This window comes from Spea bombifrons, chromosome 13, assembly GCF_027358695.1.
Source record: "Spea bombifrons isolate aSpeBom1 chromosome 13, aSpeBom1.2.pri, whole genome shotgun sequence".
In the NCBI taxonomy this organism is placed as follows: domain Eukaryota; kingdom Metazoa; phylum Chordata; class Amphibia; order Anura; family Pelobatidae; genus Spea; species Spea bombifrons.
The window spans coordinates 5,221,066-5,237,632 of NC_071099.1; the positions used below are offsets into that span (position 1 = coordinate 5,221,066).

Below are 16,567 nucleotides of genomic sequence, written 5' to 3' on the forward strand. Positions count from 1 at the left end.
TTGAGTTTGTGTTTGGATGAGAGCAGTGTTCCCTCTAAGCTAGATGGAACACTGGATGAGAGTAGAGGCTTTTTTCTTGAAACCCTTCCAAACAACTTGTGGTGATGTAGGTGATGTCAGATTGCAGTTTTGGAGACTTTCTGATCCCCGAGACACAGCTGACTTCTGGAATTCCCCAGCTGCGATCCTTTGAGATTTTTCAACCACTTAAACCATCATCTTCACAGTGCATTTAGACAATATAGACAAACGTCCTCTTCTGGGTTGATTCATAACATTTGCAATTGACTGGAACTTACCGTATTTGCTCGATTATAAGATGACCCTGATTATAAGATGACACCCCAAATCTGAATATTAATTTAGAAAAAAAAGAAAAAGCCTGAATATAAGACGACCCTATAGGAAAAAAGTTTTACTAGTAAATGTTAATTTATGTAAAATATTTTTTTTAATAAAAGCTATGATTGAGAAAAATATTTTGGTTTTATTTCCTTCTATTTTCAAACCTGCCCCCCCTGTTATGCACATCTGCCGCAGAAATGCCTTATACCCCCTATATGCCACTGTGCTCCATGATATGCCTTTTAACCCTATATGCCACTGTGCCCCATGATTTGCCTTTTGACCCCCTATGTGCCACTCTGCCTCCAGAAATGCCTTATACCCCTATATGTCACTCTGGCATTAAGGGGGTTAAAAGGCATATTATGGGCCATCGCACAGACCTTCCCTGACTGTCAGAGAGAATTCCCCGCACCGGTGCCGCTGCCGCACCAGTGCGGGGAACTCTGATCTCTGTGATCTTCACCATCGGCAAGATGGCGACCGTCCTGAAAAAAAAATAATAAAGATGAAAAAGTTCGCTAGATGGTCTCCAGACCCTCTAGAGAACTCTGGCTCTACTTGCAGGTTGAATACAGGTACTGCATTCAACCATGCAAGTCAATGGAGCCCAGCTTTCTAATCACAGTGTGATTAGTAATAATAAATAAAAAAATAAAATAAAATTAATAATAATTGGAAAAAAATAGTAAAAAAAAAACAGTAAAATGTAAAAATAATAAATCAGGGGAACCTTCAAGTTGAAAAAAACAGTTAAATTTTTTTTTTTAAAAAGGCAAAAAAAAATAAAAAAAATATATATAAAAAATATATTTTTGTGAGCAAGTCCTAAAATTAGCATATTAGCTTAAAACAATTCTCGCATGGAAAGAGTTAAAATACTGGCATAATAGATGCCCATGGGGTGTCTACTTTTAAAAAATGTATGATTTGATGGGGTAAATTGAATTGGCCAGGTTCAACAATGTCCCAATTAACACGGGGGGAAGGATGGCCACACATCTAATTTCCAATTAGAAAAATGCACACGTAACAAATGTGGCCTTTTAGTTCCCCCCAAAAATTACAAACCCATGCATGTGGGGTATCACTGTACTCAGGAGATGTTGGGGTGTCGTGTGACAGCGGCATATACCAGGAGCTGTAAATTCATACATAACATAGGTGTGTGTGGGAAAAATACACACAAAAGAATACTACTGCAAACTTTGAAAAAATTCTGGTGGTAAAATGTGTGCATGCAAAGAGTTAAAATACCAGCATTTAAAATACCCTGGGGTGTCTAGTTTTAAAAAATATATGGTTTTGTTGGGCACACTGAAATGGCCCGGCTCAAAGATGTACCAAATAGGGCATGGGCAGTGGATCCCCAAATGCCAAAGTTCAACATTGAAAAATGTGCATGCCCCAAATGTGGCCCTTTTGCCCCCAAACAGCCAGGCAAAATCATTCATGTGAGGTATCACTGTACTCAGGAGATGTTGAACACATATTGGGGTGTTTTGTGATAGTGACATATACCAGAACCTTTTAATTCATACCTGAAGTAAAATGTGTGTGAAAAAACAAATGCAAAAAAATTACTACCATAAAGTTTGACAAAGGCTGATGGTAGAATTAGTGCTTGGAAAGGGTTAAAATACCAGCATTTGGAATACCCTGGGCTGTCATGTTTTCAAAAATATATGACTTGATGGGGTAAATTGCATTGGCTGGCTTCAAAGATACCCGAAATGGCACATGGGGGGAAGAATTACCAGATTTGGAAAAAATGGCTTTGAAATAGCAAAACGCTTCCTGTACTTATTGCCCCATAACGTGCAGAAAAAAGCAAAAAAAACATAAAAACATTGGGTATTTCTAAACTCAGGACAAATAGTATAATCTATTTAGCAGGTTTTTTCATTACCTTTTATAGATGAGTAAAAACTTTTTCACCATATTTTATACTTTTTTTAATAGTAAATAATATGATACAATCAAAACAATGTAATCTAAAGAAAGCCCTTCTTGTCCTGAAAAAAAATAATATCTAACTTGTGTGGGTTCAGTAAACGGGAAAGAAGAAAATTACAGCTAAACACAAGCAGCGCAGAAATGTTAAAACGGCCATTGTTACGAAGGGTACAAAAAGTAAAATCAGCCTTTGTCACGAAGGGGTTAAAAGAGGTCTTATAATCGAGCAAATACGGTAATTATTGCCCTGATGGTGGAAATCAGCATTTTCACTGCATTGGCTACAAGAAAATAGCTATTTCTCATTTTTTTAAAGCTTAAAAAACCTTTTGCCGTACAGATATATTCCTTGGTCATTTTGATGAATGACCTAATATTTATACCCATATGAAACAGGAAGTCATAGTTGAACAGTTTTCGTTTCCTTGTCACCCAGGTTCAGGGTACTGTACTTCACATACACATCCATGCTTACACACACATTTACACATACACATCCATGCTCACACACCATTTACACATACATCTTCACACACTTTCACATCCATGCTCACACACAAACATACGTGCACATCCATGCTCTCACACACACTTTCATGCTCCCAGACAGAAACACTTACACATCTATACTCTCACACACACATCCATGGTCCCACACACTTACACATACATGCTCATACACACTTCCATGCTCACACAAAAACACACAGACATACACATCCACGCTTTCACACGCACACACACATCCACGCTCACATACAAATACTCACATAAACACCCATGCTCACACATACACATCCATGCTCACATTCCAACATTTACACACCCATGCTCATCCACACTTACACATACACATCCATGCTCACAAATTTACCCATACACGTTCATTTACACATCCATGCTCTTCTACATTCACCCCCTTACCTCAGCCACAGTTTTGCCACCAGCTGTGAGCAGTCTGTTATTTAACTGCGAGGTTATCTGTAATGTTATCCACTTTGTTCCTGCCTCTACAATTCCACCCACATAAAAATACATCACTGATACTCACAATGCACATCTGCAAAAGGGCAGAACTTCTAGGCACACACTTTTTCCCGACTGGAGGAATGGGGGAAGAGGCTGGCTTTTTGCAGAAGTACATGAGAGACCAGGTAGATAGAATCACAGAGAATTAAATGCACACATGCTTCTTCTTCTCCACAAATCTGTCTGGAAACAACATATCTTCGGCTGGCAATTTACCATACTGGGGCCGGCTCTGCCTTTTAGGGTTCCCGTAGGGGTGACAAAAGGGCACTGTCTCTCATTAAAGCCCTTCAGGTAGCATATACCGTATTTGCCCGATTATAAGACGAGTTTTTTCCAGAGCAAATGCTTATAATCAGACCTCGCAGCGATGCAGGGGACCTGGATCTTCCTCCTGTGTTATGCCCCCCCCAACTTACCGGTGCTTCTGAGTCCCCGGTGCTTAGTCCGGGCAGCTTGTAGAGCTCTACGCGATTCGCGTAGAGCTCTACACGCTGCCCAGACTAAGCACCGGGGACTCAGATGCAGGGGACCCAAATCCTCCTGTGTTATGCCCCCCGCCAACTTACCGGTGCTTCTGAGTCCCTGGTGCTTAGTCCGGGCAGCGTGTAGAGCTCTACGCGATTCGCATAGACAACTTCCGCTCAAGCGCGTAGAGCTCTACATGCTGCCCGGACTAAGCACCGGGGACTCAGATGCAGGGGACCTGGATCCTCCTGTGTTATTCCCCCCCCCTCAACTTACCGGTGTTTCTGAGTCCACAGTGCTTAGTTCGGGCAGCGTATAGACCTCTACGCGATTCACGTAGACAACTTCCGCTCAAGCACGTAGAGCTCTACACGCTGCCCGGACTAACCCCCGGGGACTCAGAAGCACCGGTAAGTTTGGAGGAGGGAGTGTTAAATGGGGGGGCATAAGGCATTTCTGGAGGCAGAGTGCTCCGTGAAATGCCTTTTAACCCCCTTAATGCCACTCTGCCTCCAGAAATGCCTTATACCTCCCTATATGCCACTCTGCCCCATAATATGCCTTTTAATCCCCTAAATGCCAGAGTGGCATATAGGGGTATAAGGCAATTCTGGAGGCAGAGTGGCACATAGGTGGGGTCAAAAGGCATATCATGGGGCACAGTGGCATATAGAGGGTTAAAAGGCGTATCATGGGGGCACAGTGGCATTTAGAGGGTATAAGGCATTTCTGGGGCAGAGTGGCAAGCCTGGGGGCAGATGTAGATAACTGGGGGGGCAGGTTGAAAAAAAGGAAATAAAAACAAAAACAAAATATTTTTCTCAATCATAGCTTTTGTTAACAAACAATTGTTCACATAGTTTACATGAATTAACATTTACTGGTAACACTTTTTTCCTATAGGGTCGTCTTATATTCAGGCTTTTTCTTTTTTTCATAAATTAATATTCAGATTTTGGGGGGTCGTCTTATAATCAGGGTCGTCTTATAATCGAGCAAATACGGTACTTCAGGAGGCTCCAATGGGTATTACACCACATTCATTTTGTTAATGGGCTAATTCCTTACCGGATTAAAGCTACTTGATGTTCACACCATACATGATCACAGCACTACAGGCAAGATTCTTTGCCCTCTTGCAACACAGCATTTTGGGCAGTGTTACATGTTGCAGTTTTTATTACTCACCCTTATTGTATATTTCAGAACAGTGCTGCTATGGATACCTAGGTAACAGTGTTGCCTCAGGTAAGAATTCCCAAATTTTCTGCTGCAATAAGCCATAAAGAGTACTGTATGCAAGAATACTATATGCAATTGCCTCTACCAAATGGGAATTGTGCAACTACAGTTAAATAAATAATCTACTACTTATCCTTAGCAAATGCCCATAAGTAAAATGACCTACTGTGCACCTATAATTTAGCACAATAATATTTCAGCAAACAGATACTAAGAAAAATGAGTTTCCATAATAAAAAAAGACGTGAATGAATGGATGAAAAGAAAATAACACAGATACTCACTGATGACCACAGAATGAGGCATAAGCTAAATTTTAAATAAATTAAATGGCAGGGGTAACTGCACAAAATAAATAACTAGACTTAAAAAATAATACTTCTCTTGGGAAATGGCTTCCAGCAATTTTCTTGAATCGAAGCCTGGAGATGGAAAGACAAGAGTACTTCCATAAAGAGCCATCATGAGACTTCCAACAACAGACCCCAGGCAATGGTACAAAGGAACGGGCATGGCTATCCGAACACCCTAAATAAAAAGAAAAAACAGAAGATCAATTTGGTTCTGGCAATCATAAAACAGTTTAGGAATATGCATGAAAATCAACAAAATGCCCTGATGGTTTTTACCTCCTTCCAGTTAAGGCCATTTCTTATTCCTGTAAGTGCTGCATTGTTTACAATATTATGGTGGGTTAAGGTTGCTCCTTTTGGATTGCCAGTTGTACCCTAAAACAGAAAGAGAGGAGAGAAAGTACTGACTCAAAATGATGTCTGAAGAACATGCAGCCTGTCTTGTATTAGAACTGCGGACTTTCATTTGTGTTTTTTGTCAATTTTGTATGTTGTCAGTTTTAATGCTGTTGTTAGTTTTGTCTCTTCCCTATTGTTATAACACAATGAAATTGACGCTCTACATAGAATGACTTGCATAATGTGCTGCAAAGGCACAGAAGACAAAGAATCCAGAGTCCCTGGAGGAGTACGTCCATACAATGGAACCATTTTTGCTCCAAAATGATTGGTGGTGTCATTAAACTAATCACACATCCAATCAAGATTGAGGCATCTAAGTACTAGGTCTCAGAGAAGTTACCTCATTATATGTTAACATAATATCATATGATACTTTTGTTATGGAATTCTCTCACCTGAGAGACCATTTCTTGGATAAGGATTCACCTTTTTAAGTTTTAAGAAAGAACAATACAAACTATCTTCACTCTTGGCCACAACAGTCACAGATAGGGCCACTGGACAAGGATTCTGCTGTGGTCGTAGATGTGGACCATGGTAGATCATGTGGGAAACAAACAGAATAGGATATGAGTGTAACTTGAGCATTAAATGGTGAGGGTTTTTTCTTTAAATATAATATGAAACATTGAAACAGAATTTCATGGCAGAGAAGAACCATTCAGCCTGCCCATTTTCCTTGGCGAAAAGACTTGCACCTTAATAAGTCTTGTCTTCAGAATAGCTTTATGCCTATACCATGCATGCTTAAATTCTCTCACTGTCTTAGCCCCCACTACTTTTTATGGGAGGCTATTCCATTTATTTACCACCCTCTCTGTATAGTGAAACTTCCATTTATTACATCTAAATATCTGACCCTCTAGTTTTACCATATACATATATCTGTGTGTATATGCATATTATTGTTACTTGAAAGACTGAGGACCAGTCAAGGAGAGGAGGAGGCTGATATAGAGGATTCTTGACTTCTGTCAGTGCTTATCTAACATAATGTAAGATAAGAGGAAGAAGAGGGTGCCTGTCAGGACTCGGGGTTCGGTCTGTAACCCACATTGCATGATTATACAAACAAAGACACAACAAGCAGAAATCTAAGTAATGCAATGTATTCTATGTATTATGACAGGACAAGGATAAGGACACAAAGCAGGGAGTCCACTTGGATAAGGACACAAAGCAGGGCGTCCACTTGGATAAGGACACAAAGCAGGTAACCAGGAACAGTACAGGTGCAGAGCCACAGCAGAATGGTCCACAGACTTCAATACCAAAGGCCCTGACTGAAGGGCAGAGCTGGATGAAGTAGCCAGGATTCAATCCCGGAAACAAGGCGCAGCTGGATGTAATAATTAGGGCTCAACTGAGGTAATAAGGTACATCTGATCCTGGTAATTGAGTTCTGAGTGCTCAAGAGGGCGGAGGTTGGCCACTAGTGGTAGCAGATTGATATACCACATGCATGAAAAAGCCATGGTTCAGGCAGCGAAAAAGTGGACCCTGACAGTGCCTGACAGAGTTTCTAGATGGTTAATAAAACAGCAAGCATGTCACCCGCTCCCGTGGATCCGCTGTCCCCCGTCCGTCCGTCCGGCTCCCGGCTCGCCGCTACACTTACCTCGTGGCGAGGTCAGGAGGAAGCGTCGGCCGGGTGCTCGGCATTGCGGACACACGCGTTACTGCAGCTAGGTTTTGCCGCAGCTGCCGCGTTTTGGCAGGTAGGGGGCGCGTGTGACGTCAGCGTTGGGGGCGTGGTGGCTACCGGCGCCAAATTTAAAAATCCAGAAGCCCTGTTACCGGTACCCTGGTGTGGTCTTTTGCTGGTTACCTGTCTAGTGCGTTCTATGATTTATCTGACCCTTTGGCTTGTCCTGACTACCCTCTGCTCTGCGATTTGGCTGTGTTTGTTCCTCTAGGTGTATGACCTGGATCGTCTGACTACCCGCTTTGGATCTGACCCACCTTCTGGCTGACTACCCGTCCCGTGTATGACCCCTGGCTCGTCTGACTCTGCGTTTGTTTTGCTCTCCTCCTACATTATTTTGGTGGAGATCTCTCCAGCTGTACCCAGAGACTATCTACCTCTCAATATCTACCTACTCCGGGGCCTTTGTTGGAATCATCGAATACCTGGGGGTTGCGTCTCTGTGCACTCCTCCAGGAGAATAACTTCCGCGGTGAGTGCTCTGGCTTGTGGTAGACGTGACATTACACCAGGGTCATGGATCCCTCTGAGTACGGCAAGGTCCTCTCTGCCCAGGGGCAGGCGATTCAAGCTCACGAAGCCCGCTTCACTAGCCTTGAGGACAAAATGGATCAGCTATCCCATGCTATGCAAATCCTGTTGTCCCGGTCAGACCCTAACCCTACAGCTGCTTCCTCCACGTCTGCTGCTCAACCTTCGGTTTCAAGTCCTCCTGTGTCTGCTGACTCCCCTTCTGTTTCCATGAAACTACCTCCTCGATATGCAGGGGACCCTATGTCTTGTCATGGCTTTTTGAACCAGTGCTCTATACAATTTGAGCTCTCTCCTCACATGTTTTCCTCCGAAAAGGCCAAAGTAGGATACATTATCTCCCTTCTGTCTGGCAAAGCTTTGGCATGGGCCTCTCCATTATGGGAAAAGAATTCCCCACTTATCTACAATTGCACGGCCTTCATCTCCACCTTTCGGAAGACGTTTGATGTTCCAGGGAAGGCGGCCACTGCCTCTCTTTCATTGCTACGTGTTTCTCAGGGCTATAAGACGGTGGCGGAATATGCCATCGAATTCAAGACTTTTGCTGCCGAGGTGAACTGGTCTCCTGAGGCGCTTATCGCAGCGTTCTACGATGGTTTATCGGAACGATTGAAAGATGAATTATCCACCAAAGATCTCCCTGTGGATTTTGAGGAATTCGTGGCTTTGGCCCTAAAGATTGACACACGCTTCCGGGAGAGACAGTTCCAAAAGACTAAAAGATGGACCAAATCGTCGTATGAATCTCCTCGTACCTTCTCCAGCCCTAGTCCAAGTCCCCCCGCGGATGAACCTATGGAAGTGGGTGCTACTAAACTCACGTCTGAAGAAAGGTCTCGCAGGAGATCTTTGGCTCTTTGTTTCTACTGCGGACAGAAGGGTCACTTTGTCAGACTGTGTCCCTCGAGGCCGGGAAACTTCCGCACCTAGGCGCAGTTAAGGAGCCTGTCCTGGGTGAGCATTTTTCTGCTCCTCCGATTCCTGATGACCGATTCCTTATTTCTATTTCCGTGGGATGGAGCGGTCACCAGATTTGGACCACAGCTATGATTGACTCTGGGGCTGCTGGTTCATTCATCGATTCCAGCTTCGTTAAGCAATTCCATGTTCCCTGTGCCCCTCTCGGTTCTCCCATTGCCATATCTGCCATAGATGGTTTCCCGTTACACCCCGCTGCCGTCACTCATAGTACTTTGCCTCTCCTGCTGCACGTTGGATTACTTCACCAAGAGACTATTTCCCTTATGGTCATCTCATCACCCAAGTGCCCCATTATCCTGGGGCTCCCGTGGTTGCAATTGCATAATCCTTCCATTCATTGGAGACTTAAAGATATCACAGCCTGGGGATCGCACTGCCAGAAGAATTGCCTCTTAAAACCTTCCCGTACGAAGGCTAACCTAGCCTCTGTCACTGTTGCGCCGTTGCCTGCCTACTGTCTGGATTACGCAGATGTTTTTGATCAAAACAAAGCGGAGGTTCTACCTCCCCATCGTCCCTATGACTGCCACATCGAATTATTTCCTGGTACCATGCCCCCCAGGGGAAGAACGTATCCGCTGTCTCTTCCGGAATCTAAGGCTCTGGAAGCATATATCCAAGACAATCTTCAAAGGGGTTTCATTCGTAAATCCACCTCTCCGGCTGGTGCTGGGTTCTTTTTTGTTACTAAGAAAGATGGCAGTTTACATCCTTGCATTGACTATAGGGGGCTCAATAATATTACTGTCAAAAACAAGTATCCCCTTCCTCTTATTCCTGAACTGTTTGACCGTTTGAGAGACTCTGTAATATTTACTAAATTAGACCTGAGAGGTGCTTATAACCTTATTCGCATTAGGGAGGAGGATGAATGGAAGACGGCCTTCAATACACGCATGGGACATTATGAATATACTGTTATGCCTTTTTGACTATGTAACGCTCCCGCAGTTTTTCAAGAATTGATAAATGAAATTTTTCGTGGCATTGCACTTCAATTTGTTATTGTTTATCTTGACGACATATTGATTCATTCGCCGGATCTCGAAACTCATCAGAAGCACATCCGTATAGTCCTTCAGCGTCTTCGGCAGAATAATTTATATGCTAAACTCGAAAAATGTCAATTCGCAGTTCCACGCATCTCGTTTCTGGGATACATTATTTGTAACGTTCACCCTTCGCTGTATGGACTTGGTTAAACTTTGTATTACTCATTTTACGTTTCCAGCCACTAGTGGCCGCCCTTGCCATTCAGAACCACTCAGACTAATTATCAGGTCCAGCTGCAGTTGCTTACCTGATCAAGTCAGCCTTTATAAACCTGCCCAGCCCTGCAGTCTGGGCCTTGACATTGAAGTTAGAGGACTACCTGTTTGGTTCCTGCCTTGTTCCAGGAACCTGCCTTGTTCCAGGAACCTGCCTTGTTCCAGGAACCTGCCTTGTTCCAGGAACCTGCCTTGTTCCAGGAACCTGCCTTGTTCCAGGAACCTGCCTTGTTCCAGGAACCTGCCGTGTTCCAGAAACCTGCCGTGTTCCAGAAACCTGCCGTGTTCCAGAAACCTGCCGTGTTCCAGAAACCTGCCGTGTTCCAGAAACCTGCCGTGTTCCAGAAACCTGCCGTGTTCCAGAAACCTGCCGTGTTCCAGAAACCTGCCGTGTTCCTGAGTTGCGGCCAGCGCCCCACTAAGTGGACTCCAAAGCTGAGTACCCTGCAAGTGGGCAACCTGCCGTGTGCCCTGCAAGTGGGCAACCTGCCGTGTGCCCTGCAAGTGGGCAATCTGCCGTGTTCCTGAGTTGCGGCCTGCGCCCCACTAAGTGGACTCCCAAGTAGAGTACCCTGCAAGTGGGCAACCTGCCGTGTGCCCTGCAAGTGGGTAACCTGCCGTGTGCCCTGCAAGTGGGTAACCTGCCGTGTGCCCTGCAAGTGGGCAACCTGCCGTGTGCCCTGCAAGTGGGCAACCTGCCGTGTGCCCTGCAAGTGGGCAACCTGCCGTGTGCCCTGCAAGTGGGCAACCTGCCGTGTTCCTGAGTTGCGGCCAGCGCCCCACTAGTGGACTCCCAAGAGGAGTGCCCTGCATCGCGACTCCCAGGATGACTGCCCACTAGCGGACTACCCTGGTTGAGTGCCCTGCAAGTGGGCAACCTGCCGTGTGCCCTGCAAGTGGGCAACCTGCCGTGTGCCCTGGAAGAGGGCTTCTAGCCGTGCCGTGTGCCCTGGAAGAGGGCTTCTAGTCGTGTGCCCCGCAAGAGGGCTTCCTGCCGTGTGTGCCCCAACCCGAGGGCTTCCAGCCGTGTGCCCCGCAAGTGGGCTTCCAGCCGTGTGCCCCGCAAGTGGGCTTCCTGCCATGTGCCCCGCAAGTGGGCTTCCTGCCGTGTGCCCCGCAAGTGGGCTTCCTGCCGTGTGCCCCGCAAGTGGGCTTCCTGCCGTGTGCCCCGCAAGTGGGCTTCCTGTCGAGTGACTTTCTCTGTAAATATTGTTGTACCACCATATACAATACAACTCTTGATCCTGATCTTCTGTCTGTGGTTTATTTCCGACGCCTGTCTGTACCGACCCCAAGCCATCATGCATCGTGGGGTACAGACAGAGCCCCTCGTATCCCCTGCACCTGGGCTCCTTATCAACCTGTGTCCTCGGTTCGTGACATTATTTCTGCTTCAGGGTTCGAGATGGATCCAGCTAAGCTCTCAGCCATAGCAGAATGGCCCCAACCGGCTGCCTTAAAACCTCTACAACGTTTTCTGGGTTTTGCAAACTATTACAGAAAATTCATAAAAAGATTTTCCAAGATCGTCGCTCCCCTTACCGCCCTTACCAAGAAAGGGGCCAATTGTGAAAATATGGTCCGAAGATGCCGAACGGGCGTTTTCTCTCCTGAAACAGGCATTTTCCTCTGCTCCTGTGTTAGTACACCCAGACGTCACTAAACCCTTTATTATCGAAGTCGATGCCTCCGAGATCGGGGTTGGGGCTGTACTTTCACAACGCAAAGAATTTCACAGTCGTCTACATCCCTGCGCCTATTTTTCCCGGAAATTCTCCCCTACCGAAGCTAATTATGACGTCGGTAACCGGGAGTTGCTTGGTATTATTTGGGCTCTACGAGAATGGCGACATCTTCTTGAGGGGGCTCGTAATCCCATCACTATCCTCACTGATCATAGGAACCTGGAATATCTCAGCACGGCCAAACGCCTAAACACTAGACAAGCCCGATGGACTCTGTTCTTGTCTAGGTTTAATTTTATTATCTCCTACAGACCGGGATCAAAAAATGTTAAGGCCGACGCACTTTCCAGACAGTTTATAATAATTTCTGCTATTACCACGCAACTCGATTCTTCATTGACGAAGTGCATATTGAAGGCTCAGTCTCGTTCTCCGGTTCACAGTGCTTGGCCCATGGGTACTCTATTTGCACCTGAATCCGAAAGGCGTAAAGTGATATTCTGGGCTCATTCATCCCTTACTGCTGGACATCCCAATGCTCGGCGCACGGCGGACATCATCTCTAGGGACTTTTGGTGGCCTGAGCTTCAATCCGACTGTCATGATTTTGTAATCGCGTCTTCAATGTACTACTGCCAAAGCTTTTCACTCCCGTCCTGCCGGATTGTTACTGCCTCTGCCTGTTCCTGTTCGTCCTTGGTCCCATATCGCTATGGATTTTATGGTGGACTTACCTGTTTCTGAAGGTTGTACCGTTATTTTTGTCGTCGTTGATAGGTTTTCGAAGATGGCACATTTCATCCCTTTGCCCAAACTCCCCTCTGCACCCGAATTGGTACCTGTTTTTGTACGAGAAATCGTTAGACTCCATGGTCTCCCTACACAGATTGTGTCTGATAGAGGAGTTCAGTTCACTGCCACCTTCTGGAGAACATTCTGTAAAGCTCTAGGGATTTCTCTAGCCCTCTCATCTGCTTACCATCCTCAAACTAATGGGTGCACCGAGGGAACCAATCAATCCCTAGAACAGATCCTTCGCTGTTTTATTGGAGACCATCACTCCGACTGGGCCAGATTGCTCCCGTGGGCTGAATTTGCGAGAAATAATGTCACGCATGAAGCCTCTAAAGTTTCTCCTTTTTTTTGCAACTACGGCTTTCACCCTTCCACCTTGCCCTCAGTGTTTCCAGAGACTCCTGTTCCCGCTGTTGACCATTATTTACTTCAACTCCCTTCCATTTGGGCCAAGGCACGTCAATGTTTATCTACAGCGTCTGAAACCTATAAACGCCAGGTCAATAGGCATCGTCGGTTGGGTCCATCTTATATGGCAGGAGATCATGTCTGGCTTTCCACAAAGAACATCAAGCTCAAAGTCGCCTCCTCCAAACTGGCTCCTCGTTTTATTGGTCCGTTTCGTGTTCTTCGGAGAATTAATCCTGTTGCTTATGAACTTCAACTTCCCGCTAGTCTTCGTATTCCTAGAGTTTTTCATGTATCCTTACTAAAGCCCCTTGTTTGTAATCGCTATGCCAAGAGTATCCCGCGTCCTCGTCCAGTATTAATTGATACTCACCTTGAATATGAGATCCAATCGATCCTGGATTCTCGTAGATTCCGGAATACTATTGAATATCTAGTACACTGGAAAGGTTACGGTCCAGAGGAAAGGTCTTGGGTATCCGTCAGGGACATTCATGCTCCTCGCCTTTTACAGAATTTCCACAAGAAATTTCCTGATAAGCCAGGTAACTTTCGGCCTTCGGCCGGCCCTCGAGTACAGGGTGATGTCACCCGCTCCCGTGGATCCGCTGTCCCCCGTCGTCCGGCTCCCGGCTCGCTGCTACACTTACCTCGTGGCGAGGTCAGGAGGAAGCGTCGGCCGGGTGCTCGGCATTGCGGTCGTGCTCCCCCTGCTGGACACGCGCGTTACTGCAGCTAGGTTTAGCCGCAGCTGTCGCGTTTTGGCAGGTAGGGGGCGCGTGTGACGTCAGCGTTGGGGGCGTGGTGGCTACCGGCGCCAAATTTAAAAATCCGTAAGCCCTGCTACCGGTACCCTGGTGTGGTCTTTTGCTGGTTACCTGTCTAGTGCGTTCTATGATTTATCTGACCCTTTGGCTTGTCCTGACTACCCTCTGCTCTGCGATTTGGCTGTGTTTGTTCCTCTACGTGTATGACCTGGATCGTCTGACTACCCGCTTTGGATCTGACCCACCTTCTGGCTGACTACCTGTCCCGTGTATGACCCCTGGCTCGTCTGACTCTGCGTTTGTTTTGCTCTCCTCCTACACTATTTTGGTGGAGATCTCTCCACCTGTACCTAGAGACTATCTACCTCTCCATATCTACCTACTCCGGGGCTTCCTCACTGTTGGGATCATCCTGGGAGTTGCGTCTCTATGCACTCCTCCAGGAGAAGAACTTCCGCGGTGAGTGCTCTGGCTTGTGGTAGACATGACAAAGCATTTTTATTTAAGATATAATGAGTATACTTTGTTATTTTTTATGTAGCTGGCAATGTTCTGCTGCTATAGTGGGTTAGCTTCCTCAAGGTTAAAGGAGCTCAAACACAGCAAGGTTTATATAAAGAATAAAATCAGATTAGAACATGATTTACTTAGAAAGACAGCCTGGCACCACAATCCAGTCAGCATAGCCAGCTATACTCATATCCTCATAATGTTACTCTTTCCAGGATTATTACTCTGGGTCCTATAGGACAATGCAATTTGGTACACAGATAGCCTGAGTTTGCCACATAGGGTCACAAAGGTATCGGTGATAGGAAGTCTGAGTGGATTGTTTGTGTTGGAGGACTGAGGGCTGTTTGAGCAGGAACACAAGGGTTTATGGGAAGAGGACTTGATGGGGGAACTGCCTTTAATGTTGAATGTGCAATTGCGAGTCAAGTCTTGTATAAACAGTCCAGCCTGGCTGCAATAAACTGAAGTCTATTTTCACAAGATAAGCCTCTGCGGTCCTATTCCTGTGACAGTAGTCTTTAGAGAGGCAGAAAATATAGGACACTCACTCACCACTAACCACAGAGTGTCACAAACAAAAAAGAAGAGACCTGTTCAGCATAGGAAATGGGTATTTCTGTTGTAACAAATGCGTCCCTTGTAAATCAACACTTCAGAACCCAAGAAAAATAACGGAATTCAAAAAATCTCAAAAAACAACCCGCCAATACACAAGACTTGGCCTTGTGTAAAGAGTTGGCCTCTAGTAAATACAAAAAACCCAAAGTGAGGAAGATAGACAGATCCATAAGATTAGACCTCGAATATAAGACGATGGTTATTTTTCAGAGCATTTGCGCTTAAAAAAACCTAGTCTTATAATCGAGCAAATACTGTATTTGTTATTTTGCATCCTGAAGTCACCTAACACTAATTATTGATACAAGAGAGCTACTACTCCTCCTTTTCAACCATCCTTTTGTTTCAATTACCCATACCAATCCCTTTAGATTGTAAAATCATGAGACCATAACCTGCTGGATATTATGGCACTATTGAACTAAATATTCTCCAATACTGGGAAAGAAGCTAAATGCATCAACCAGTTGTGAAACTTACCTGGTTCAGGTGCCATTTTACCCTGCGTGCTTTCTTAGGTTACACAACTCTGCCTTGCGGACTGACTTCTGGACTATCATCCTGGGCTTTGGCATTTTGGACCTGTACGAATTTTCCATCTTGGCCTCTGCCTTACCCCTAAGATTGTCTGGTTTGAACTTTTCCTACTTTACTCTTGTTGTACCCCTTAGATTTTTGTTAGTAACCTGAACTACAGTTCTATTTACACTACTCTCAAGTTCCATTAGCCTAACCAACTGCTTACACAGGGCTGTAAAGGGCATGGGGTTGGCAAATTGTCCCAGAAATGTTAAGAACTTACACATCAAAGGGTTAATTGTTGCATATTTAACAAAAGAGAAGAAATATTCCCAAAGTACTGCAGCAAGGATATGCCATTGTATCCCTTGTTTCCCTTAAAGCTTGTTAAATCCCAAAGTTTCATAATTGGGGGACACCAGCAGGGGGTGTTGCATTTGACCTAGTCTAGGGCCGCCAGGGTCCGCAAATCAGACCCAGACGAAGCCACTGACCCGAGTACCCGCTGCCTACGGGTACTGAATCCAGCGACGCACCTCCAGCTTCTGTATCCGCATCCAGCATGTCTTCCGCTAGGCGCACGTGCCCTCAACCAGCTTTATGCGTCCCCGAATGGAGACGACGGAGAACGTGCGTGGATGACGTCACGGTTGGGGGTGAGGCTTCCTCCAAGCGGCAAGTTTAAAATCCAGTTATTGTTCCTGTTTTGAGCTACCCCGTGCGTCTATTACTACCTACTGCTATCCTGTGTACTGAACCTGGCTATTACCTTGACTCAGTTGATCTCCGTTACCCGACCCTTGGCTACTAAACTGCTATTCTGATTTTCTGGTTTCCTGACGCTGGCTTCTGATTTTGACAACGCTGTTCTCTGTTATCCTGACCATTGGCTACGTTCCTGACCGCCGCTGCTTCTTCTGGGGTTATTTCCTGCATATCGTACTCCACCATTCCTACTGTCCTCACTAGGACAGAAGAG

The 16,567-nt window shown here is 45.5% G+C and overlaps 1 protein-coding gene and 1 long non-coding RNA gene across 2 annotated transcripts in view; both read right to left on the reverse strand.

Moving 5' to 3' along the window:
• The window catches only part of ACSF2 (acyl-CoA synthetase family member 2), a 132,487-nt gene that overhangs the window by 61,846 nt on the left and 54,074 nt on the right, over positions 1-16,567 (reverse strand). The window contains exons 7-8 of the mRNA XM_053453332.1: positions 5,670-5,768; positions 5,420-5,568 (exon numbers count right to left, since the gene is read on the reverse strand). Coding sequence (XP_053309307.1) covers positions 5,420-5,568; positions 5,670-5,768 — 248 coding nt within the window. The remainder of the gene's footprint in view (positions 1-5,419; positions 5,569-5,669; positions 5,769-16,567) is intronic.
• LOC128471399 (uncharacterized) lies at positions 53-3,627 on the reverse strand. The gene is made up of 2 exons (XR_008346106.1): positions 2,536-3,627; positions 53-294 (listed from the first exon to the last, which is right to left on the reverse strand). It is a non-coding gene; the product is annotated as an uncharacterized LOC128471399 (long non-coding RNA).